This window comes from Bombyx mandarina, chromosome 21 (genome assembly GCF_030267445.1).
Source record: "Bombyx mandarina strain Sakado chromosome 21, ASM3026744v2".
Classification (NCBI taxonomy): domain Eukaryota; kingdom Metazoa; phylum Arthropoda; class Insecta; order Lepidoptera; family Bombycidae; genus Bombyx; species Bombyx mandarina.
The window spans coordinates 13388988-13413521 of NC_143227.1; the positions used below are offsets into that span (position 1 = coordinate 13388988).

The 24534-nt window shown below is 37.7% G+C and overlaps 1 protein-coding gene across 2 annotated transcripts in view; it reads left to right on the forward strand.

Moving 5' to 3' along the window:
- The first annotated feature begins 337 nt into the window (after window positions 1–337).
- Window positions 338–24534, forward strand: part of LOC149500514 (integral membrane protein DGCR2/IDD) — a 40765-nt gene continuing 16568 nt past the window's right edge. The window contains exon 1 of one of the 2 annotated variants that reach the window (XM_089736318.1): window positions 338–449. In XM_089736318.1, the coding sequence (XP_089592444.1) occupies window positions 398–449 (52 nt within the window). In that variant the 5' untranslated portion in view covers window positions 338–397. Of the gene's footprint in view, window positions 450–2051; window positions 2169–24534 lie in introns of those variants that run through there. The other variant, XM_089736319.1, reaches the window with a different exon arrangement.

The following is a 24534-nucleotide window of genomic DNA, read 5'->3' on the forward strand; positions in this document are numbered from 1 at the left end:
TTTTTAGCGCACATATCAGAAATTGGAAACATTTCGTAAATAATACATCCCTCTTGCACAATAAAAAACATTGTTACTTATTTATAAAACTACAAAATAAAAAACGTAACAATAACAACATTACGTTACACGTCTTATAATACTGAATGCAATCATAGATTTTGGTCACAACATCTATTAAAGAACAATTATTAAATAACTTTTTTTTTACACACCTTTCCGTCCGTAGGTCTCGTACATCTTCCATTAAACAACAAACTAAACTAACTATCTAATACCAAGTATATAAAATATGTAATATTTAAAAGTTCATAATTTAATTATTATTAAACAAACCGTGTATTCAGTTGTACGGTGTTGCCGCATTAGGGGGCGCGGGGAGCCGCCAACCGCAGTCATGAACCGGGCTTGGTCGTTGGTGGTAATGCTGACTTTTTCCGCGCTAGCCGGTGAGTTGAATACGATTCAAACTTTGATAAGTCTTTCATTTGTTGTTTACATTATATTGCTTTATGATATTCGATCTGATTTATTTTAATTATTTTGATTGGTTTACTATTAAGTGTGGTGACACAAAATTACTTTGGATTTTGAAATAACTTTGTACTGGCCTGTACTTGTGCTCTAATTAGGAACATATTAAATGAAACTCGCGTGCTTTGTTTTCTAATGAATATTGTGTTTTAAAAATAAGTAACAATAAATGCCTAATAAGCCATTACTTTGAGGAGAACCTTTTTAAATTAAATTATCCGCTGTTGAGTTTTCAAGTTTGTCGTATCTAAAATTCATCAAAATATATTTTTCAGTAATTTCATATTACGTTAAGGCGTATCGCAGACATATTTAAAAATATCTTCAAAACGCTTTGGTTTAATTTCGCGTTCATTTTAAATTACAATGTTTGTGTTGTTGTAAATAAATTTTCGGATCACGGTGGACCATTAACCTTTATTTAAAGATTACGGCATTTTCTTTCCCAAGTCTTAGGCGAAATAAATTTGCCGTCCACTCTCTCATCTGCGACCATGGAATCTCAGAGAATTCGAAATGTCGGAAAATACCAAATGAATTCAATAAGCGGCTTACAATTTCCGTAATTTTTTTTTTAACACTTAGATGGGTAAAAGAGCTCACGGCCCACCTGGTGTTGAGTGGTTACCTCACTTGTAACAGTACAACGGCTGCCCCGTCCTTCAAACCGAAACGCATTGCTGCTTCACGGCAGATATAGGCAGGGTGGTGGTACCTACCAGTGCGGACTCACAAGACGTCCTACCACCAGTAATTACGCAACTTATAATTTTGCGGGTTTGGGTTTTATTACACGATATTATTCCTTCACCGTGCGAGTCAATCGTAAACATTTCTTAAATAGGTAGGTTAGAAAAGTACGCGAACACCGTTGCATCGCTAGATACGAATGCACCGGACGCCACGACGACTTCAAATAATTAATAATTAAGTAAAGTAAATTAATAAAGGTTATAAGTACAAAGCTGTTTAATACAGGTGCCGTTACACTATTTAACATAAAAATCTCACTACGCTTTTTAGAATGAACTTAAATGAAGTTTAAAACGAATATCTCTTTCGAGTCAAACTATTGTTTTTACTATTCAGTGTTTGAGGTAAGCGAGGAGATCTCGTATTTAGGGTAACTTTCAAATACAAGTTTTGACGACGGCTTTTTTTTATTGCTTAGATGGGTGGACGAGCTCACAGCCCATCTGGTGTTAAGTGGTTACTGGAGCCCATAGGCATCTACAACGTAAATGCGCCACTTGAGATATAAGTTCTAAGATCTCAGTATAGTTACAACGGCTGCGCTACCCTTCAAACCGAAACGCATTACTGCTTCACGGCAAAAATAGGCATAGGAGTTTTGATGACGGCATGCGATAGCAGTCCTGTGTTTGGATAGGTAAGTGCGTTTTTTATATAAACGCTTTCCTACTAAAAATTACGTCTTTAAAAAATGGCCTGGATGTTTTTTTTTCTTTTGTGTTGTCCGAAATGGGACTTATGTTAATTTTTTTTATTGCCCTTGTACGCAGACGAGCACACGGCCCACCTGATGGTGAGTGGTTACCGTCGCCCATGCACTTCAGCAATGCCAGGGGCAGAGCCAAGCCGCTGCCTACCGCTTAATTATTAGATGATCCCAAGTAAGCTTTCCCTTAAAATACTTAGTAAAATAAAATAATATAAAAAAGGGCTTCGGATGTCATGCAATTTTTTTTTAAAGTATACCTTATTTTCTTCAGTCTTCGGGAGTCGTAGAGTTGATTAAAACAATTCTTACGGTTTAATGTCGCACGTTTTATTGCACTGCGTATTCTTGCAAGTATTTATTTGGAATACTTTACAGTTTTCGTGATCACGGATCAATCAGCAGTCCCGCACGCGAATTTAAGCCGTAAAAGTAGGCATTCTGATTGAAAATTATCGAATTACAAAAGACGCTATAACTCATTTTTAAAGGTAGCTGGGGGCCTTTATACTGTTGACATCAATGTACTCCGGTAACCACTTACCACTAGGTTGGCCCTGAGCTCGTCCACCTGTCTAAGCAAAAAAAAACATTCTCGGCAGTAATTGTTTTGACTATTACTTTAATGGGTTTGGCTGTTAGCGCATCAGCCAAAAGTTTCATAGAATTCTTTAAAGATCTGGTTTTCGGTTTCCTGGCTAATGTCTGTCGGAACCAACAAAAAATATTCTTTTAAATTTAACATACCTACTCTTATTTGAGGCCGTCAGCGCAATAGTGGCGTAACCCACATTTTTTCATTTCATGCTTATAATTATTATTATGTATATTGCAATTTATTTAAAATATAATAAATTTTGATGCGAAACCGGCCTATCCATAGTTTCACCCATGGTTAACAGATGGCTTTGTAAACATTATTTTTGCGCGTATTGTTTTTTGCCTACTCAAATTCAAACTCATGAAAACTTAAACCTCATTGCTCCGTCATAACTATGGTAAGCATAGGCCACTTTTGCGCTGACGGCCTCGTTTAAGATTAACTAAAATTTACTCAGGACCATCTGGAATACTTCACACTGTTCCTTTTTATTGGATTTTAGCTGGAATAGCCAAGCTACCAGCGAATAGGTAGGGCAAAAAAAATTGGATTATAATGTGACGTTCTACTAATTAGCTTAACCTTGTCTTATTATTTATTTATAACATCTATTATTTAACATAATACTTTAAATATCATCATCGTCATCATTAACGGCCTATCATGGTCCGCTGTTCGGATAGTCCCGCTCCTGGGCCTATAATATATCAACATACGTATACACATATATACAATACAACAAAACACAAGCATACAAATAAAATACAAGGTGTCTCATGTGCTCAACTTAAAAGAATTTGTTAAATTTAAGCCTAACAAGATAAGTTTTTTTTTCCTACCTATGCTGATAGCCTTGAGAGCTTCACCCTAACGTGTATAGGTGAGCTCACGGGGCTCAAACCGGAGTGTCTAACACTGACCCTAGCAAGAGCAGTGCTTCGCAGAATCTACCACCGGATCGGAAACGCGACCCACTGAGAAGATCCGGCGAGAAACTCAGTGGGCACAAGATCAGGGCTTCGCTCAAAATCTATCGCCTGATCGGAATTGCGGCCCACTGAGAAGATTCCGCGTGAAACTCAGTCGGTTTTGTCGATGGGCTAGGCAGCACGTCGAACGCTTCAAGAATTATTTGCGATGAGAACGTTGACCGGTGTTTAGAGAAAATCAGGCCAATATTAAGAAAACCAGCAAAAGCCTTTGAATTGCAAGCAATCGATGTGTTCGTATCAAGTAATGCCACTATCATCATCATCCACAGTTCACAGACCTCCATTGCTGGACCTAGGCCTCCCCCAAGGTTCATCACAGTAATCAGGCCTACGCAGCCCGTATCCAGCGGATATTAGTGACCTTTAGCAGGTCATCGATCCACCTCGGTCTAACCCCGCTGCATTTCCCGATATGCGGGCGCCACTATTTTATGGTCCCAGCGGCCATCATACGAGCAATGTTGACTGCCACTTCAACCATGCAATCCTTCGGGATGTATAAGTTATCTTGGTTCTCCTGCGACTCTCCTAATTCCAGACTCGATATCACAGGGAAACTCCAAACATAGCCCTCTGCATTACTTTTTGAACGACATAGCCTTCTGGTAAGGCACTAATGTCACTATAGCGGTGTTCAAATTTCGCAAGCAGTGGCATCAAATCATTTAAGAAAACACGTACCGCATGTTCTCCGAAAGCTATTATGAAAGACCCACAAAATTTACTGCGTTACAGTTACGTTTTTTTTTTTTTTTGCTTAGATGGCTGGACGAGCTCGCAGCCCACCTGGTGTTAAGTGGTTACTGGAGCCCATAGACATCTACGACGTAAATGCGCCACCCACCTTGAGATAAGTTCTAAGGTCTCAAGTATAGTTACAACGGCTGCCCCACCCTTCAAACCGAAACGCATTACTTACATTATTTGCATTATCAGTGGTGGTAGAGAGTATTGTAATGCTGCTCGGGTAGGGATCACGATTCTACTTATTTCTGCCACCCAGCACACCTGTGTTCCGATTTCAATGATGAAACACACCACTACATAACAATATTAAGACGGAGCTCTTGTTTTAAGAGGGAGTACTCAGGATACTATTAACTCCGATAACCTCTTAACACCAGGCGAAGCGTAAGCCCATTCGCCCCTCTGTGTAACAGATAAAATAAAAGTGATTTTATGAAAAAAAATGTAATATATTTTCTATCGAGGCTAATTACTGCGCTAACACGCTGACTGCGAACGCCCCGCAGTGCGACAATCCAAACGAATGTCCACAGATCGGGAATAACAACGTACTTACAAGTCAAATTAAACATTTTAAACACTTTAAAGGGATTTAAACCTGTCTTATGTTTTATGTGATTGCATTACTGAAAATACTATTCCAACGTTTCAAATGGGTTTAAAATTGTTACTAGGCCTAGATTATACCGCAATTATTACAGCGTAACTAATCGCAGAACAGGCAACATTACGATGATTACTAAGCAAACTTACGATCTGCTGTTTCAATTTCCTGTCTCAACTATGTTTTCTACTTTATATCGCAATGACACGCTTTCATCGTGTCAACGTACCTTACTTGTCGCATCAGCCCTCTGAGTTCCTCGCCAGATCTATTTAGTGGGTCGCAATTCTTATCCTTACCTATTGAATGCCTAAGAGGCTATTCCAGCTACGCCCGGACGGATAGGTGTGCTCACGGGCTCAACCTGAGCGAATTTGCTAACACTGGCCCTAGCAAGAGCAGTGCTTCGCAGAATCTACCACAGGATCGGAATCGCGACCTACTGAGAACATCCAGCGAGAAACTCAGTGGACTGTGCTTATGGGTTAGTTTGCTCGTCGAACACTTTGTCGTCATCGACAAGTTCGACGAGGGCTTTGACCGTTGCTTGAGGGACCTAAGCGCAGCGATCATGAATCCGGGTATCCGACAAGACATATTTTGGATGACCGCTGCTTTGTGTTGCCCCGTCACGGTCGGATAAGGTCGCAATTCCGGCGGAAGATGCAATCTTAGAGGATAGCTGAGTGGTTAGGTCCTGTAGATATATACGATAAAGGGAAGATCTTCCACCGAGCGGGTGATATTGCTCGGTAGACCGACGGGCCGAATGTTGTTCGGAATTTGTATATATGCAAGCTTATCTTGAAAATGTCGTAAGCAAGATTCAGGCATCTGTCAAATATCTGCGTTTGTATGATGGCTACCCGCCACAGTCCTTTATGGAGATGGGGATACTCGGGCCGTTATTGGCAAACCTTCCCGTCCTAGCAAAGCAGAGAAATAATAAAAAATTGATACAGATACAGAAATACAACGGAAAGATAATAAGACGTCGAAGTTGAAACGTAAACTGCCAAGTGACTGCGGAATCAATTGATGAATGATTCGTTAACGTATTTCCGATGTCGTAAATGCAGACGTTGTTTGCGTTCTGTCAATGTTTATTCGTTTTGTGTTCGCCTGAAAATACGGACTGTTTGACATGAAACCGTTTTCAGTTTATGGTATCTTATAAACAACTGAAATTATACAAACTTGCTTCATTTCAAGAAATCAGGAGTACGCTTGGTATGCGCTCAGAATATTAGTGCTAAACTACAAGTATTTTCATTAAATTCTTCAATGGGGTGGGTACCACCAACCTGTCTATTTCTGCCGTGAAACAGTAATGCGTTTCGGTTTGAAGGGTGGGGCAGCCGTTGTAACTATACTTGGCGCGAACGTAAACAAGTGAGCCGCGTATTTTAAATCATTAAAAATAGTTTTAATGAATAATAAGACACAATTTATAGTAAAATAGAATATATTTGTGCTAATTCTCGTGGATAAGTGTTATCTCTTCAAAACAATAAGTGTTAGACTTTAAAACCTATCAAAACCGAGTGCAAAACAGTGACTATAAAATATCAATTAACTATAAGATTTAAGTGATAAATACCAATATAATACCTGCTGAAAACAATCACAAACTAATAAGACGATAATTAGCAGTGTTAAATTCTTATAGTGACTTTCATATTAAACATTTAATTTTAGAAACAAAATTGTAAACAGTGCGCGCGCAAGTCATTCAAATTCAAAAATTTGAAATACCTAAGCGTCCTAACGAACATTTGAGAGTTTTGCGTAATAGAACCATTTCGCTACTATTTTTGTAGTGAATGTAGCTTGTAGTGAAGGGTGTCACGGGTTTGTAAACGAGTTTCGTGCATGCTAGTTTGTGACTTTTATGAATTCTTATGAACATTTTTTATACAAATAAATACCTCATAAAGTGCCGTTTATATTGCATGGCGCTTGTGACATTTCATTTCCGCTAAGCTTCTAAGCGCTTTATTGAATTTTTGCTTTTCTTTTTTATTCATCGTTTTATTTATAAATTAACAATAACAATGCCTCTTCAAAGAACACCAACTACATCTGCAAACGAATATGTAACTCTTCGTCGTCACAGGACCCTTACAAATGATTCACTTGATCTTTCCTTTGGATCGACAACTTCGGAAATAGAAAGGCATAGCCCACTAGACCTGGATCTGCAACTGGACTTGTCTACTCGTTATCGATGTGACATAGAAGAGCTCAAGAAAGAAATATTGCAACTAAAAAACGAATTAGTAAATGCCTATGAAGAAATAAACAAATTGAAAGAAAATATGTTGCAAACAAATAACAACGACTCAAAAATATTACATTCAGAAACAAACCAACAAGAAAAACAAGTTATTCGAAAGAAACCGAAGAAGAAAAAGTCCCGACATAATAATATTAGAACGTCATCACCTCTCTCGGCAATAGGTAACTCCAGTTGTTTTGAGGCATCGACCACAGATGACGACACTGTTATTGAATCTAATAAATCAGCGATTGAAATCGCGAACGAGCGAAATCCACCTGATACGCAAAATAAATTAAAAACCACGCCATCTATGGAAACGATGTGCAACCAACAACTTTTGAACCTAATTAATAAAAAACATAAACATACTTTACAGCACCTCTGTAGCTCAGTTACAGGTGGGACCGCTATTTCAACTCAATGTAATCTTAATAATAGAATAACCTCTAACAAAATTTGTATTATAAGTGATAATAATGTAAACAACATATTGAAAACAGCTGAGTATACCTTCACAAACTCTAAAATAATACATTATTGTTTAACAAATGCAGGAATAACTGAACTTTTTGTAAATTTAGAATTAAAACTTGTCAACTATACTTTACAAGATTACTGTATTATTTTCTTAGGTACAAAAGACTTTGAAATGTCTTTCAACTATGAAAAATTAGTAGAATACATAAAAAATAAATTAGAAAAAATAACTCATACTAATGTTATAATATGTTCCCCAAATTTCAAACTTGGTGCCAATGTATATTTATTCAATAAGAAAATCGAGGCCTTTAATTACCATCTATACCTTAGTAACAAAACTTATGAATATGCCTACACCTTTGATACCAACAGATATTTAAAATATACTTATGCTATGTTTTCTAAGTATACGAAAAAAATTAACAATAAAGGCATACATACTGTTTTCAGTAAATTAAAAAACTACATAATAAGCCTAAATAAGTGTTATGAACAATCTACCTTACAGCTAAATGAATCTGATTCATATGATAATGCTGATATTTCCGATACACAGATTAGTTCTAGCAACCAAAAAGAGTTTTTTCGTTTACAATAAGATACGAGTAATGCATCAAAATATTAATGGATTGCTTAGTAAGTCTGACCTATTATGTGTAAATATCCAAGAACTTGATAAATGTGCAAAAAATGTAGATGTAATTTGTTTAACAGAGCACAACATGAACAAATTAGACTATGTGCATGTAACTTTACCAAACTTTAATTTAGGTGCACACTTTGCCAGAGAAAATAGAAATGGTGGATCCTGTATACTCATAAAGAAGTTTCACAAATATAAAGTATTGCAAGAGATATCTAATCTCAGCGTTTGTAATGATGTGGAGTGTTCAGCTATAGAGTTAATTGAACACAACTTGGTTATAATCTGTATATATAGATCACCAAAATATACACAAGAAAAACTAAATATATTTTTTAACGTTTACAATTCTATAATGTGTTTAGTACATAAACGGAAATTCAAAAAAGTAATTGTATGTGGTGATTTTAATATTGACCTATTGAAGAGAAACTCTATTTCTCTACGATTTGAGCATTTAACTTATAGCTTTAACATGAAAATAGGTACACGTGAAGTAACTCGCCCAAGTAGTAATACATGTATTGATAATATATTCAATAATGTACAAGGTAGCAAATGTGAAGTAATTGATCTTGGTATGTCAGACCACACTGCTCAGATGTTAACGTGCCCCGTCAAAAAAACGTGTACTCTTAGTCATTGGTACACAATACGAAGTGATTTTAGTAATGAAAACATAAAAAAATTTCAAGAATGTTTACAAAGTCTAACTTTTTATGATGTATTTAATTCAAATGATCCCGAATATGCCTTTGACTCATTTTTTGAAGATTTTAAACTATTTTATGACCTTTGTTTTCCCAAGATAAAAATAAGAAATACCTGTGTTAAAAAAACAAGGTGGCTATCTAAAGGGATTGGTAAATGCTGTAAACAAAAGAGAAAATTACTTTGGAATTATCGAACCAGCCCTTCAGAAAGTCAAAAGCAGATTCTAAAAAATTATAGTGCGCGACTTAAAAGAATTATAAAGCTAACTCAAAAGTGTCAAAACAATTATTATATATCAAATGCAGACAATAAATCGAAAGCTACATGGAGAATAATTAATGAAAGTAAGGCAAATTTTCCAAAAGAATATATAACACGAATAAAAGTAAATGACCGTATAATAACAGACCCCATTAACATTGCCAACGAATTTAATACCTTTCTTATTAATGCTACTAATACTGATAATGATATTGATAAAATAAACTCTCCGGTAAATTTAAATGAAACACCAGAAATTTTGAAAATAGATACAAGTAATAGTCACAGTACACCTCACTCTTTATTCATGAATCCTGTTATTCCGTACGACATCTTTTTGTTAATGAAATCCCTTAATAACACTCATAGTTCTGGTTATGATAATATTATTACATCGGCAATTAAATCGGTAGCACTTATTATAAGCCCAGTACTTAGCCATATCATAAACTTATGTATAGAACATGGCGTTTTTCCAAGCAAACTAAAAAGATCTGTCATTAAGCCACTCTTTAAGAAAGACGATAAAGAAAACATTGCTTGTTATAGACCGGTATCTTTACTTCCCATTTTTTCCAAAATTATAGATAAAGTTATTTACGAAGCTATTAACTCCTACTTTGAAAAACATAATTTATTTACACAAGAGCAAAAAGGTTTCAGAAGAAATAAATCAATTAATATGGCTATACATGACCTATTAAAACCTATATATTACAACTTAGATAATCGAACTCCTACTGCTACACTGTACATGGACATGACTAAAGCGTTTGATTATGTGGATCATAAAACCCTTCTAGATAAATTAAATGCTTACGGAATTAGAGGCAATGTCCATAAATTATTAAAATCATATTTAACTGACAGATATCAAAGGGTTGAAATAGACAACATATGTCCACTGAGTAGGACAGTACAAAGCTATCACTCAAATTGGATGAAAATGAAATTCGGTGTACCTCAAGGCAGCGTACTAGGGCCGCTCCTTTTTCTAATTTATATTAATGACTTCCCTAAAGCCATAGAACATCCGATGATTCTCTTTGCCGATGATAGCACCGTCATCTTTACAGAAAAAGAATTAAATTCCTTAGAGTCCGCTATTAACACTACTCTTAAGCTAGTTATAGAATGGTTATTAAGAAACAATTTATTAATTAACCTAAATAAAACAAAAATTGTCACATACCCACAAGAAATACAACACTCTTTGAAAATAGAATATGATGGGACAAATATTGAAGAAGTGAATAGTACTAAATTTCTGGGTATTTGGATTGATAATGATATGAAATGGCAAACACACATTGATACAATATGTAAAAAATTAAACCAATATACGTATGCCTTGTATAAGTTAGCGAAAGTAGTAGACCAATCAGCTGTACTGACAGCTTACCATGCATATGTGGCGTCAACCCTTAGATATGCTTTAATATTCTGAGGAAATGCCACTAATACAGAGTACGTATTTAAAGCACAAAAGAAATGTGTGCGTGCTATAGCAAACATTCATGTACCAGACTCATGTAAGCCTTTCTTTCAAAAGTTTAAAATCATGACTTTTACATCGTTATATATTTATGAGGTAGCGATTTTTGTCAAAACGAACAAACATCTGTTTGCAAAACCGCAATCTGTTAGGAATACTTTAAAGATCTCTTCGCTACCTCATAGAACTGCCCTTTATGACAAGAGTTTTTTTAGTATGTCATCAAGAATATTTAATAAACTACCAATAAAAATTTTGAAGACAGTAGATTTACAAGATTTTAAGCAAAAATTGCAAGTATTTTTAATAGATAAGGCTTACTATAGTATGTCAGAATATTTAGACGATAACTTTAGATAATTAAGATGATAAAGTAGAATAATTTAAGTTTTATTTTTTATTTTTATGTAGACTTACACCTAATATTTGTACACTTTACTAGCAGGACATAGTCATACATTTATTAATATTAGCTTATTAATCTTTGTTAAACTATGACCACAAATAATAATAAAAAAAAAAAAAAAAAAAAGATCTTAGAACTTATATCTCAATGGGCCACCCGCCCATTTACGTTGTGGATGTCTATGGGCTCCAATAACCACTTGACACCAGGTGGGCTGTGAGCTCATCCATCCATCTAAGCAATAAAAAAAACGAATTTGTGGAATTGGTTCATCGTTAAAAAATCAGCTTGAAAACGTCCATTGCATAGATCTCCAACGAGTTTCACAACGTTTTGCTTCTATGCACAAAAACTGCTTAAAATTGATGTGCACTATGCAAACCAGCGGTAACATTATTATTATTATTGTTATTGTGTATTGTATCAATAAGTAAATTGATTAGATTGTACTCTTCTACCCACTTATGTAAAGCTCTCCCTCTTTAAGAACGGTTAGCTGGTAGATAACTCAATTGTTGAGTTAAGCTCGCCATTTTATAAGTTTTCGCAATTATTGCACTGTATTAACTGTGTGTACAATAAAAAATAAAGAAAAAAAATATTATTATTAGAGGACACATTATTATAGAGTCGGGCATAGCATACACATATAATAAATTCCATGTAGATTGCTCTAAGATGCAAAACGGACGAAATTCGATGTGTTCCGTTTCTTGTTCTTCCGGCTGCGGAACCTTAAAAATAATTTGATTTATTTGTAGGAACATTCTCGACTTTAAAAAAAACCACAAATAATTGCGGATTAGTGAAATAGGTCATTCGTGAAACGTAATGCGGAGCCACGCTCGTTTCGAATCTCATAATTTGTAACAGGAACTAACATTTATTATTTATTCTCGTTATATCTTTCCATGCTTTATCTCGAATTTGCGAAGCTTATGGCCAACTTGTTTCAAGCACGCCCCTCCTTCACGAAGTAGAGGACTGTACAAGTATCAAAAACATTTTTAAGTTTTTTTATCATACCATCATACCATGCCATTAAAGAAATAACATAGTTTAAATAGTGTACTGTAAAAAAATTACATTAATGTGTACATTCAATCAAATCTACATTCGTATTTCTGTTACATGCAATCTTCCTTCATCCATCGGTTTCATAGTTCAACACCCTAATCCATACAGACCGACAATGCTTATAGCTGACTTGTAAATCTTCACCTCAAGTTTAAGAGGTATTCTCATTACTGGTGGTAGGACCTCTTGAGAGTCCACGCGGGTAGGTACCACCACCCTGCCTATTTCTGCCGTGAAGCAGTAATGCGTTTCGGTTTGAAGGGTGGGGCAGACGCTGTAACTATACTTGAGACCTTAGAACTTATATCTCAAGGTGGGTGGCGCACTAACGTTGTAGATGTCTATGGGCTCCAGTAACCACTTAACAGCAGGTGGGCTGTGAGCTCGTCCACCCATCTAAGCAATAAAAAAAAATTTCACCAGTCACAAGTTGTTCCCAAGACCTGTCGCCATTTCATCTATCCAGCTTTATTAGACTCGCTATTTCCTAGTCAATATCGCAGTCGCTTTGCAAGAACAAGATATCTAAAGTCGGAGCAGATTGGCAGGGGTACACAATCTAAGGCATCGGATTCAAAATGGAGGAACCACCAAAGCCACTGATGAACTTTAGCCCCACGTTCTCCAGTTTCTGGAACCGTTTTACTGGTTCACTCTGTACCTCTAGCCCTTCTTCCCCAACCAGAATAATGTCATCGGCGAACAGCATACACCAAAATGCTTCATCATGTATATCTGATGTCAATGCATCCATTACCAAGAAAAACTTCTCTTCTATTCTAAGAGCCCACAGACCTCCACTGCTGGATGTAGGCCTCCCCCAAGCCTCGCCACAAAGATCGCTCCTGCAAATGCCAATAGAAACAAGTGGGAGTTAAAGCCGATCCCTGATGTAAGCTTACAGCTACAACAAAGTTGTCGGATCCGCAGGCTGCGGACCGCACTTATCTACTAACTCGCCAGTACATCGTTCGAATAATTAGCTGGTATTTTCAAGGCCCTCATTTCGCTTTCGGGGCCCATCACAAAACCTCGGGAACCCTATCGTACGCTTTCTCTGAGTCACAAACACCATATGCACATTCTTCTGCGCTCATCTGTACTTTTCGCATTAATGCAATTATCGCGTGCGTTGTACTGCGTCCAAGCATAAGTTGGAATTAATTATGTGATACCTCACCCTCCTCTCTCAGACGTGTCGCTATCACTTCATCCCGTCGTGTGTGGAATGAGCTTCATTCCCCTATAATCGTTACAGCTCTGTACACAACCTTTATTACAATTATCTATTTTAAATGCCTTTTCTTCCCCTACCTATTCTGATAGCCTTGAGAGGCTATATCAGCGTAACCCTAACGTGTAGGTGAGCTCTCGGGGCTCAAACCAAGAGGCGTCGCTAACTGGCCCTAGTTAGAGCAGTGGTTCGCAGAATCTACCACCGGATCGGAATCTCGACTCACTGAGAAGATCAGGTGAAAAACTCAGTGGGCTGTGTCTATGAGTTAGTTTACTCGCCGAACTCTTCTTCGCAAGCGACGGGTTCGACGAGAACGGTGACCGGTGCTTGAGCTTCCTAAAAGCACCGTTAGTAAATCGGGAGGATCCGAAATGACGTGCTTAGGGCGACGTCGACTGTTTATAAATGCCTAGTTTTAATAAATGTATCTTGTTTTATGTAAGGTTCATCACCATTTCACTTGGCGAAAGGTTCCTTGAATTTGAATTTTTATGACAACGGAAATAGGATCGTAGTATCAGCTCGAGTTTGATTACAACACCGACCACCAAAAAAAAACTTAATAATTGAAACCCTTAGGGCAAGAAAAATCGATTACACAGTCTCAAAATTAAATGACAAAAAAAACTAGGTCATTTAACTTTTATTCTTGTCTTTTACGCTATTTGTTATCACTGATAAATTTTGGTTGTAAATATTGTAAACAGTTGCTACACGGGAGGCTGTTACGTAGCGAATTTTGGGCTCTATTGAAAAAGACGGTTTTTCTGTTTGTATATCTATAATATAACGCTATTAATAATAATAATAAATAAAAAAAACGCCGTCTGTTTGCTAACTTTTACCCGCGTATATGGTAATAATGGCAAAAGATTGAAAGACGAAACATGAAAAGACATTTGTTTATATTATATTATTATTATATTCGTTTATATTATATTCTTTAGAAATTATTTTTAGCGCCTCGCTATGCCACTGACCGTCAACATGATTTGTGGAAATGGATGGAGATGTGGAGAATGTTTAGAGGATGATTGCGACTTAGCTATGCTTGCCTCTGGCATTGCTGATATTCAGAAGTGACAGCAATCCGCCACAATCAGGTGAGCCATATGCTCGTTTGGTAAAAAAGATAAACAAAAATTGCAACGAACTAGTGAATTACGAAGAAGACTTTTGGATGTGATCTTTTCCCCTGCTCGCTGTTAACTCCTAAATTCCGCGGCTATTGAGCGCTTCTAAAACTAGCAAACAGAACACTATTAGCATTATAAAATAATTTTTAATCATTATAATAATAATAATAATAATAATAATTTATTTATTTCTCTCTTAAAGGTACAAGGTACATACAAATTCAAATGGAAAATAAATTAACCTTATAATTTATTTTGTAAGCCTTAGAAAGAGCTGAAGTCTGTACTAGGTTCAAAGACCTGTATTACTGATCTCCAGGCTCCCTCCTTCTTAAGATAGATTAGGTTAGGTTAAGTCGTGAACAGATGATGCGGACTAGTGTTGAGAGATCATTAGGTGTTATATTTTAAGAAGGTCATTTTACGTGTGTGTGCGTGTGTGAATGTGTGTGTATTTGGGTGTGTGTGTGTGAGTGTGTGTGAGTGTGTGTATATATGAGCGTGTGCGCGCATGCATGTTGTATTGTGTATGTGTGAGTATCTGCATCTATGCGTGTTTATTATTACTATTACATAGGTATAAATAATATAAATATAATAATATAAATAATTATTTGCTTAATTGGGCTCGAAAACAAAAAGCAGATTACTTCACAGTCTGGAGTAAGTTCTCTGTTTGCTCGTAGTCTAGGTCGTGAAGCCAATTTGTTAGTGCATGTTTGCATTGGGTCTGTGTCATGGGGTATATATTTATGAGCTTATTGATTTTATTGTATATGAAGCTACTTAGGAAGCCGTAAAAGCGTTGAGCTAACGATGTAGAAACAAGTGTTGTGGGACGCACACCATACCCGCGCCGCTGACTTACGAGCAATGTCGGATCGTATGGAGTTTTCGAGTGTGTAGTCATAATAAGATTAAGAATAAATAATTTACGGACAGAAAGGACTTTACAGGTTTTGTAAAGATCATTTGTAGGAAACCTATAAGGGAGCCGCCATCCAACTTTTAAAATACATCTCTGGGCACGTTCAAGTTTTAAAAAGTGTGTTTTGGAAGACCCGCCCCATGCCACTATGCAGTACTGAGTGACTGATTGACAGAGCGCTAAATAAACGAGTGTAAGTACGTTCCTGTCGGTAACATGACGCAGATTTTTAAAAATGTAAGTGAGTTTGCGTAATCTGGACGACAGAACGTCAATATGGGAATGAAAGGATAATAGGTCATCGATCTGTATACCCAGATACCTAATGCAATTTGTCCTGGCAAGGGAGGGGCAACCGCAGGCAGTTTGTCCAAGAGCGTTACAGGAGTGGGCTATAAGTGAAAAAGGCGAAGATGATATTTTACCACGCGTAGACAGGGAAAAAGTGACGTACTTAGTTTTATCCACGTTCAGTGTCAGTAGATTTTTAGACAGCCAGTCAGTTACGGTGTTCAGGCCACATTGAGCAAAACTAAAAGCTGCCTCCCAAGAACTGCCATGAAATACGAGAGCAGTATCGTCAGCATAGGTGTAAATAGACCCGTTTGTGATATTTAGTTGACATAGGTCATTTATATATATTAAAAATAGGGTAGGGCCGAGAATACTGCCCTGTGGCACTCCATATGCTATAGGGAGTTCGTCACTGATAAGGTCACTGATTTTGACACATTGACGTCTGCCCGTAAGGTAGCTCCTGAAAAGAGAAAGCTGATTGCCTCTCAACCCAACGGCTTCAAGCTTAGTTATGAGAGTTGGGATAGAAATCGTGTCGAAGGCTTTAGCTAAGTCCAAGAATATACCAATTACTTTGTTCTTTTTATCTAGTTTTGTGACAATTTCATTAGTTAAGTTTAAAACTGCATCGCTAGTCGATATACCAGAGCGGAAACCATATTGAGAGGGGGAGAGAAGGTTGTATTTGTCTAAGAATTTTATGAGTCTATGGTTCATAATTTTTTCCAGAATTTTTGAGAGGGTTGGCAGAATAGAAATAGGTCTGTAATTGTTCGGCAGACGTCGGTCCCCCGTACCCTTATAGATCGGATGAACTACTGCAAGCTTAAAGACGTCGGGAAAGACTCCAGTAGAAATAGCCAGATTACATAAAAACGTAACTGGAGCTAGAAGGATGTGTTTAAATTTTTTTAGAATTATCCCAGAGATATTATCCGATCCAGTGGCACAGTCTGTTCTGAGACTATTTATTAGGGTTTCTATCTCGGATTGGTCAGTTTCCAGCATAGCAAAAGTTCTTAAATGAGAAAACAATATAGGTACTTTTGAGTGTGTTTTTTTTGCATGAATATTTAGAGCTAGTGAACTACCGACATTGGCAAAGTAATGGTTGACCGTATTAATAGAGTTTGCGGGTCCTGCGTGTGTGAGAAGGTCGTTCGCATGGGTATTTTGTTTTTTGGTATGTGTTATAGTTTTAATCGTTTCCCAAAGCTTCTTATTATTGTTTTGAGCATTTTTTATTTGGGCCCTATCATAATTGCTCTTAGCGCTTTTTAAAAGAGATGTACAGTAGTTCCTATATCTTTTAAAAGTTAATTGAAGAACTTCATTGTTAGGATATTTTTTCACTTTTTTGTGTAAGTTGTCCCGGTTTCGGAGGCATCTCAGAAGCCCCGGAGTCATCCACAATTTTCTGAGCCTTTTGCGATGTGGTACAACTTTTAGACTCGTGTTTTCAAGAATGATGGTATTAAGAGTGTTAATAAAATAATTAGTAGCTACGTTAGCGTCAGTGGAGTTGTATAAAAGGGAAAAATCAATTTGAAGTAATTTTTCATTAATTTTGTCATAGTCAATAAATTTTTTTGTTTTATTATTTTGAGTTAAATTATTATACTGGCTTGAGGTATGAAGAAATAGAAGTGTCGTGTCGTGGTCGGTCAGCGAAGTATCAGCAACCAAACAACAAGCATGATTTTTTGATTTTAAAATAATATGGTCAAGGCATGATCGATTTAATCTGGTCGGGAGTTCATGTGCAGGTAACATTCCGTGATAAGTTAGCAACGTGAGATAGTCGTGAGAACGCGAATCGATATTTTTCTCGGAAATATCAATGTTTATATCGCCAGCCAAGACAATATTTTTATAAGAAGAATAAGACTTTAAAAGTTCATTAAGGGATTCTAGAAACAATGTAAAATTTTGTTGAGCCGGTGGGCGGTATATAGCAATAACTACGGTATCCTTGTTTATCGTTAGTGCGAGGCAGTTAGCGTCATGAATTTCCGGCTCTTTAAAATATATTTGAAGCTGGGTGCGGCTATAGACTATAACTCCCTCATTTTGAGTGCGGTGACGGCTAGTAGCAGCCAAATTATAACCTTGCATAACTGGTATAGGGGGAGAGTGAAGTAGCCAACATTCAGTGAGTATAATCAAGTCCCATGTCGTTCCACTACGTTCAAGAAGGGTAGTTAATCCATCAAAATTTCTATTTATACTTCTAATGTTTTGGTTAAGGAGCTTTAGAGCACCCTGGTGTAGACTGGCAACATGGTGACAGTCTTCTATCGAACAAGTCACTACGTCGGCCACCGATACTCGATCTAAATCAATGTGTAAATGGTTAAGGGTATCGAATTTTGTATATTGTATGAGTATAAGATTAAGTTTATAAGTTTAATTAGGAGGAAAATATAATTTGTTGCTTTGTTAAATTGTGATAATGTTTGTTTTTCCCAGGGTATATATAAAGTAATAATATATGAGTCGCTTAAACTATATGACAGATAAAAATAGGTGTACAGATAGTTAATTTTAAATGTTAATGTTAATATTATGAATGGGGAGCATGTGCTGTATAAATGTTTTAAGTAATAGCATGTTATTGTAGATGCAGACGTATGTGTAATCATTTTGTGTGTGAAATTAAGTGTAGGTGTGTGTATGTGTGTGTAATAGTCTGTGGGTATCTGATATATCTTATGTATAAAAAGAAAGTTACAAAATTGTTTGAACATAAATAATGGAAAAGTAGACAAACCAGTGGTTGAACGTAACTGTTTAGTCATTTAGCAGTAGACATTAGATTTTGAATATCTTTTTCGGAGTTTACACAATACGGAACAGAACTAGCAGTTTTCTTGATTAAAATCTTCCCGTGGCTTGGCCAGCAGCTGTCACATTTTCCCTCTTTCTGAAGTTTGCGCCCCAGGAAATATAGATGCTTGGCTTGAGAGGTCAGAAATTCAGTTATATAGATAGGTGTTGGTGGGCCAGGCAGCTGGATAGAAGCGGTCGAGAGCTTAGACTTTCCATTCTGCTTATTATATAATCTTGAAGCTTTCAGGATATTATCCTTAGTAGTAGCTGTATCAAACTCAACGATGACGGTACCAGTAGATGAAGATTGATGTTTTGGTTTAACTCTGTATATATTTTTAATGTGGGTAGTTGGAATATCATAATTAATAGTTGTGCCAATTTTAGATAATTTTTCGCTTAAGGTGTTCTTATCTTCAGGTTTCGAGATTGGTAGATTGTTTATCTCAATCATAGCAGATCGGGAATTCCTTTCTAGCAAATCAATCTTCGTATGCAGTGTGCCAATCTGTTTTTTGAGTTCGTTGTTTTCGCTTTCCGCCGCTGACATACGGACTAATAGTTCGTCGTACTTGTTGGAGAAAAATGCAATAGACTGTTGAATCTGGTTGTTTTGTTCTAATATATCATCCATTTTAATTTTTAAGGAATCGAATTTCCGGTCTTGTTTACATTCAAAAGCGGAGAATAATTTTGTCAGTTCAGTTAGAAATTTAGGATATTCGGTCACGTGATCCTCGAAATGATCATCATCGAGTCCACGTCGTGTGCGCCGACTGAAGTTAACAAATTTTTCTGTCCCTAGGTCTTGTTCTTTTGACTGTATATGGAGAAAGGGTTCAGACGTAGTAGTGTGTAAGCTTATAGAAGTCGGTGACAGATTTTTTTGCGCTGCCATGTTAGGTGGTACAATGTAATTGGACACTGTACGTCCGGTAAGCCCGTGTGTCGCAGAAGCAGGTGGGCGGGGCTGTGAGCAGTGCACCCGGGTCGATGCAAGGAAACGTATATTTGTCTGAATTTGTGTTCTCACTCACTCATATTATTTGTTGACACCACTTCCTTGTAGTTTTGGTCGCCTGGTACTTTATGATTTTATGCACTTTATTTTACGGAGTAAGAATTTAAATTAACATTTAAATAAAATTGTGACACGTCCGTAACATACGACATCCAAGGGAGGAAGGGATCATTGCTTTACTTATTTACTTTACTTTATGTCAAATAATTATGTAGGATCAGTAAGAACGGAATACATATATGAAAAGAGTGTGGAGCGAAGCGTTATAGTGTGAATGAGAGAAAACGGTAAGAAAGGGAAGAGAGAGTGACAGAGAAAAGAAAGATGGCGAAAACGATTGAATGAACGATTTAACAAAAATGGCAGATAATTTTTAATTATCACAATACAGAATAATTGAAAAAAGAACAATAAAAATGCAATAAAGGAACAGTCTTATTTTATGTGTCACGTTCCCAATTCTACATTTAAGTTTGTATTGAAGCTTTCAGAAATATCACGACGGTAATTATTATGGCATATATGGCTGCTAGTTGTTCCAAATAAATAAACTAGCTTCACAGTTACAGGTCGATACATTAGTCATAAAAAAAAAAAAAAAACAAAATTAATTTCAAAAATTGGCTCGAGTGTTAGAATATAACATCTGAAAAGGGAAGTAACAATTTATCACGGAGAGTAATCACCTTCGGTAACATGGGATATCCGTCCGTTTTGGAATTAATTAACGTTGAACGAATTTCAGCGTCAAGTAATTGTGAACGAGAGAATGTTCTCGAATTTGTATGTGACACGACAGAGGGCACACGCGCTTCGTAGAAACAATTGAAAAACTTATTATGCCCACGTCACCATGAATACTCGTTATAAACAAACATATTTAATATAATAATTATTAAGCTGTATAATTTGATTGCGAAATGGAAACGAAACAAGTTGTTATTGGCACTTATGTCTTTTTTTAAGATTGAAGGATTACTGGTGGCCCTAAGGCCTTTCCAGCTTCACCAGGACAGCTGGGCCAGCAAAGACTCAGCCAGGAGAGGTGGGATTTGCTAATAGCTGCCCGAGCGCCTCCGAAGGAGACCTAATAACTCAAGAGCAGTTGCTTCGCGAATGAATCAACTGCCGGATCGGAATCGCGACCCGCTGAGAAGATCCGGTGAGAAACTCAGCGGGCTGATTCATGGGTTACGTTGCACGTCCAGCTGTTTGTCGAGTTCGAAGAGTACCTAGTGTTAGAGCTGAAGGCGTCTCATGCAAAGGTTATTTGATCTGATGGATCCGTAAGGACGCGTCTAGGGCGTCGACGGTGACTGGCTCCTGCGTAATCAGGATGGCACTAACGTCATTCTGGTTCTGAAACTATCGACGTACATACGTGGGATCCCACATATTAGACGGGGTTACACTTCATACAATAAAAAGCCAGATATACTGTCAAATGAACTGATCAAATATGATCCTTTAATAAGTCGGCACATTTGTGAAAATTCCGTGGCACTAATTTCCTAACAAGATTTTATCGGATATTTTCATTCAAATAAATGGATACGAAGTGTTGTCGTTGCAAATGTCTGCAATAAATCATGTCATCGGCTAAGATTAGGCGTCGACGATCAATCAGACGCTTGTCTTTTAGACAGGTAGAAATGTATGAAAAATTCTCGTTGAATCTTTCCTAATTGTTAGAGTGATAGTTTGATGTATACTGTGTTTGCTTAAAAAAATATATACCACCAGTATTTTAGTGTCTAAAAAGATTTTCATTTTTTTATTGCGCTAAACGGAAGAATTCTCGTTAAATCTTTCCTAGTTGTTAGAGTGATAGTTTGATTTATATTGTTTTTGCTTAAAAAAATATATACCACCAGTATTTTAGTGTCTAAAAAACTATTTTTTATTTTTTTATTACGCTAAACTTACTTTCGATGGTTATCCGAGACCATAGACCAGTGATTCTCAACCTTTTTTTTGTTGCGGCACATATTTAACGATTTCAAAATCTGGCGGCACACAAAAAAAAGAAAGAAAAATTATTTACTTACAATTTACAACACACTGCATAAATAGTTTATCAAACAATTTTTATATACGAATTAAACTAAAATATACTATATATTTTTTTTTTGTGGATTTAAATATATATTCATGTTTAAAATATATGTCGTAGGCAGGCACCAGGGATGGCTGAGCGGTAGTTTCGTCATCACTCGTATTCGATTGAACTCAGTTTAGTCAATAAAACTTTTCAATAATAATTATTGAAACTCAACACACACATCTTTCACAATGACAGGATAAACCGACAGTTTCGTTGCACATACCGACAGACCGACTGACTGACTGACTGACTGACTGCCAGAGACTCGCTGCTGAGACGGACGGAATCACTGTCTGACACGAATGCCACGACTCTGTCCACGTACCGCCATTTTATAACTGTGGCGTTACGTAGTCTACCCTTCATTTTGTGATATTTATCAAAACAACATTTCATCATTTAAAATAATAATCAAAACCACCGTCTTAATATTACTAAAAGTCGTCAACCACGACACGGCCATTCTGTCACTTTGACGTTTGTGTATCGTTGATATTCCGAACTATTGACCCGGATGCGACACGGCCATCCTGTGTTACACACGTCCTCGTGTGTTAATCTGAAACAAAAGCCAATACCGCACAGTATCATTCACGCTCGGCCATATCTGATCACTCTACTAAAATAAAAGTAGTGATTTACTACTGCTGCAAGTTCTCCCCGTACAATTCATGTACACAGTAACTAAGTCATCCCTGTGACTACAAGTGTTCAATGATAGTCATCCCTGTGACTACAAGTCTTCAATGATAGTCATCCCTGTGACTACAAGTGTTCAATGATAGTCATCCCTGTGACTACAAGTGTTCAATGATAGTCATCCCTGTGACTACAAGTGTTTAATGATAGTCATCCCTGTGACTACAAGTGTTCAATGATAGTCATCCCTGTGACTACAAGTGTTCAATGATAGTCATCCCTGTAACTACAAGTGTTCAATGATAGTCATCCCTGTGACTACAAGTGTTCAATGATAGTCATCCCTGTGACTACAAGTGTTCAATGATAGTCATCCCTGTGACTACAAGTGTTCAATGATAGTCATCCCTGTGACTACAAGTGTTCAATGATAGTCATCCCTGTGACTACAAGTATTCAATGATAGTCATCCCTGTGACTACAAGTGTTCAATGATAGTCATCCCTCTGACTACAAGTGTTCAATGATAGTCATCCCTGTGACTACAATCGACAGTCATCCCTGTGACTCTAATCGACAGTCATCCCTGTGACTCTAATCGACAGTCATCCCTGTGACTCTAACGACAGTCATCCCTGTGACTCTAATCAACAGTCCCTTTATGAGAACCATCGCATAAAATTCCTGAGTTATGAAGCTACTACTAATAGATTTCTCGACAAGAGAACATTCGGCACCAGATTCCAAATAAAAATAAAACGACTCACCAGATTTTTTCTCATTTACCAAAATACCCGATGTTACGCAGCTACCGGCACGTCACGGCGTCGCTCCGCTGCTGCGTTGCTCGCGGCCGTCGATGACATCGCGCCATCAATTTGCCTCGGCGGCAACTCGAGGCAATGTTTTTGCTTAGATGGGTGGACTATGCACGAGCTCACAGCCCACCTGGTGCCATGTAGTTACTGGACCCCACAGACATCCACAACGCAAACGCGTCATCCACCCCGAGATACAAGTTCCAAGGTCTCAGAATAGCTACAACCGCTGCCCCACCATTCAAACCGAAATACACACTGCTTCACGGCAGAAATAGGCAGGGTGATGGTACCCGTGCGGTCGATGGCACTATACGGAGCACCCGTCTGGTGCCACGTCCTTACCCACGAGAACGACGCCGCGCTGCGACGCCGGCAGCGCGCGATCGCAGTCAGAGTCATTCAAGGATACCTCACAGTCTCCTACGAGGTGGCGCGCCCTAGCGCAAGTGCAGCCGGAGCGCGGGGGCTCCAATCTCGGCAGTCCGTGCTGGAGGCGTGGTCTCGTCGTTCGGCGGACCCGTCGGCCGGCCTCCGTACCGTTGAGGCGATCTGCCCGGTTCTCGCAGACTGGGTAGGCCGCGACCGCGGAAGACTCACCTCCGGCTACCTGTGCAGACTCACAAGACATTTTACCACCACGCAAACTTTTTACCACAGCAAATCTTACCAGCCACCACGCAAACTACAATTTTGCGGGTTCCACCTCTCCTACACGATGTTACTCCCACACTGCGGAAGCCAACCGCAAACACTTGTCAAGCACGCACAAGCACGCACTTCACCAGAAAAACTTGCATCCGCCAGCGGGACCCGAACACCGCCGCGTCGCCAGACACGAACGCACCGGACGTCTTATCTTACAGGTCACGACGACTTCAGATGTGTCAATTTTTCTTCCCCACGGAAACTTGCTTGCTTTCTTGTTTGCTTGCTTGCTGGAGCCCGAAGTCATCGAACGTGTAATGTTATTGGTATTGAATCTAGTAGATTCTAAAATTTCAGCGACAATTCACAGTCTCATGTCCTGGTTTACTGCACTAGTGCCATGTAACTCTAGCAGTAGTCATTGGCTTAAAAACGATTCGTGTCGGAACTACCCACTCGTCATGACAGATCCATTATTGCGATCGAAGTTTCACTTGAGATTTGCACTTGCCTTAATTTCTTGCAATAGCTTGTTACGTGTTGTATTTCCGCTAGTAAATTCCATGTGATGAAGTCAACAGTC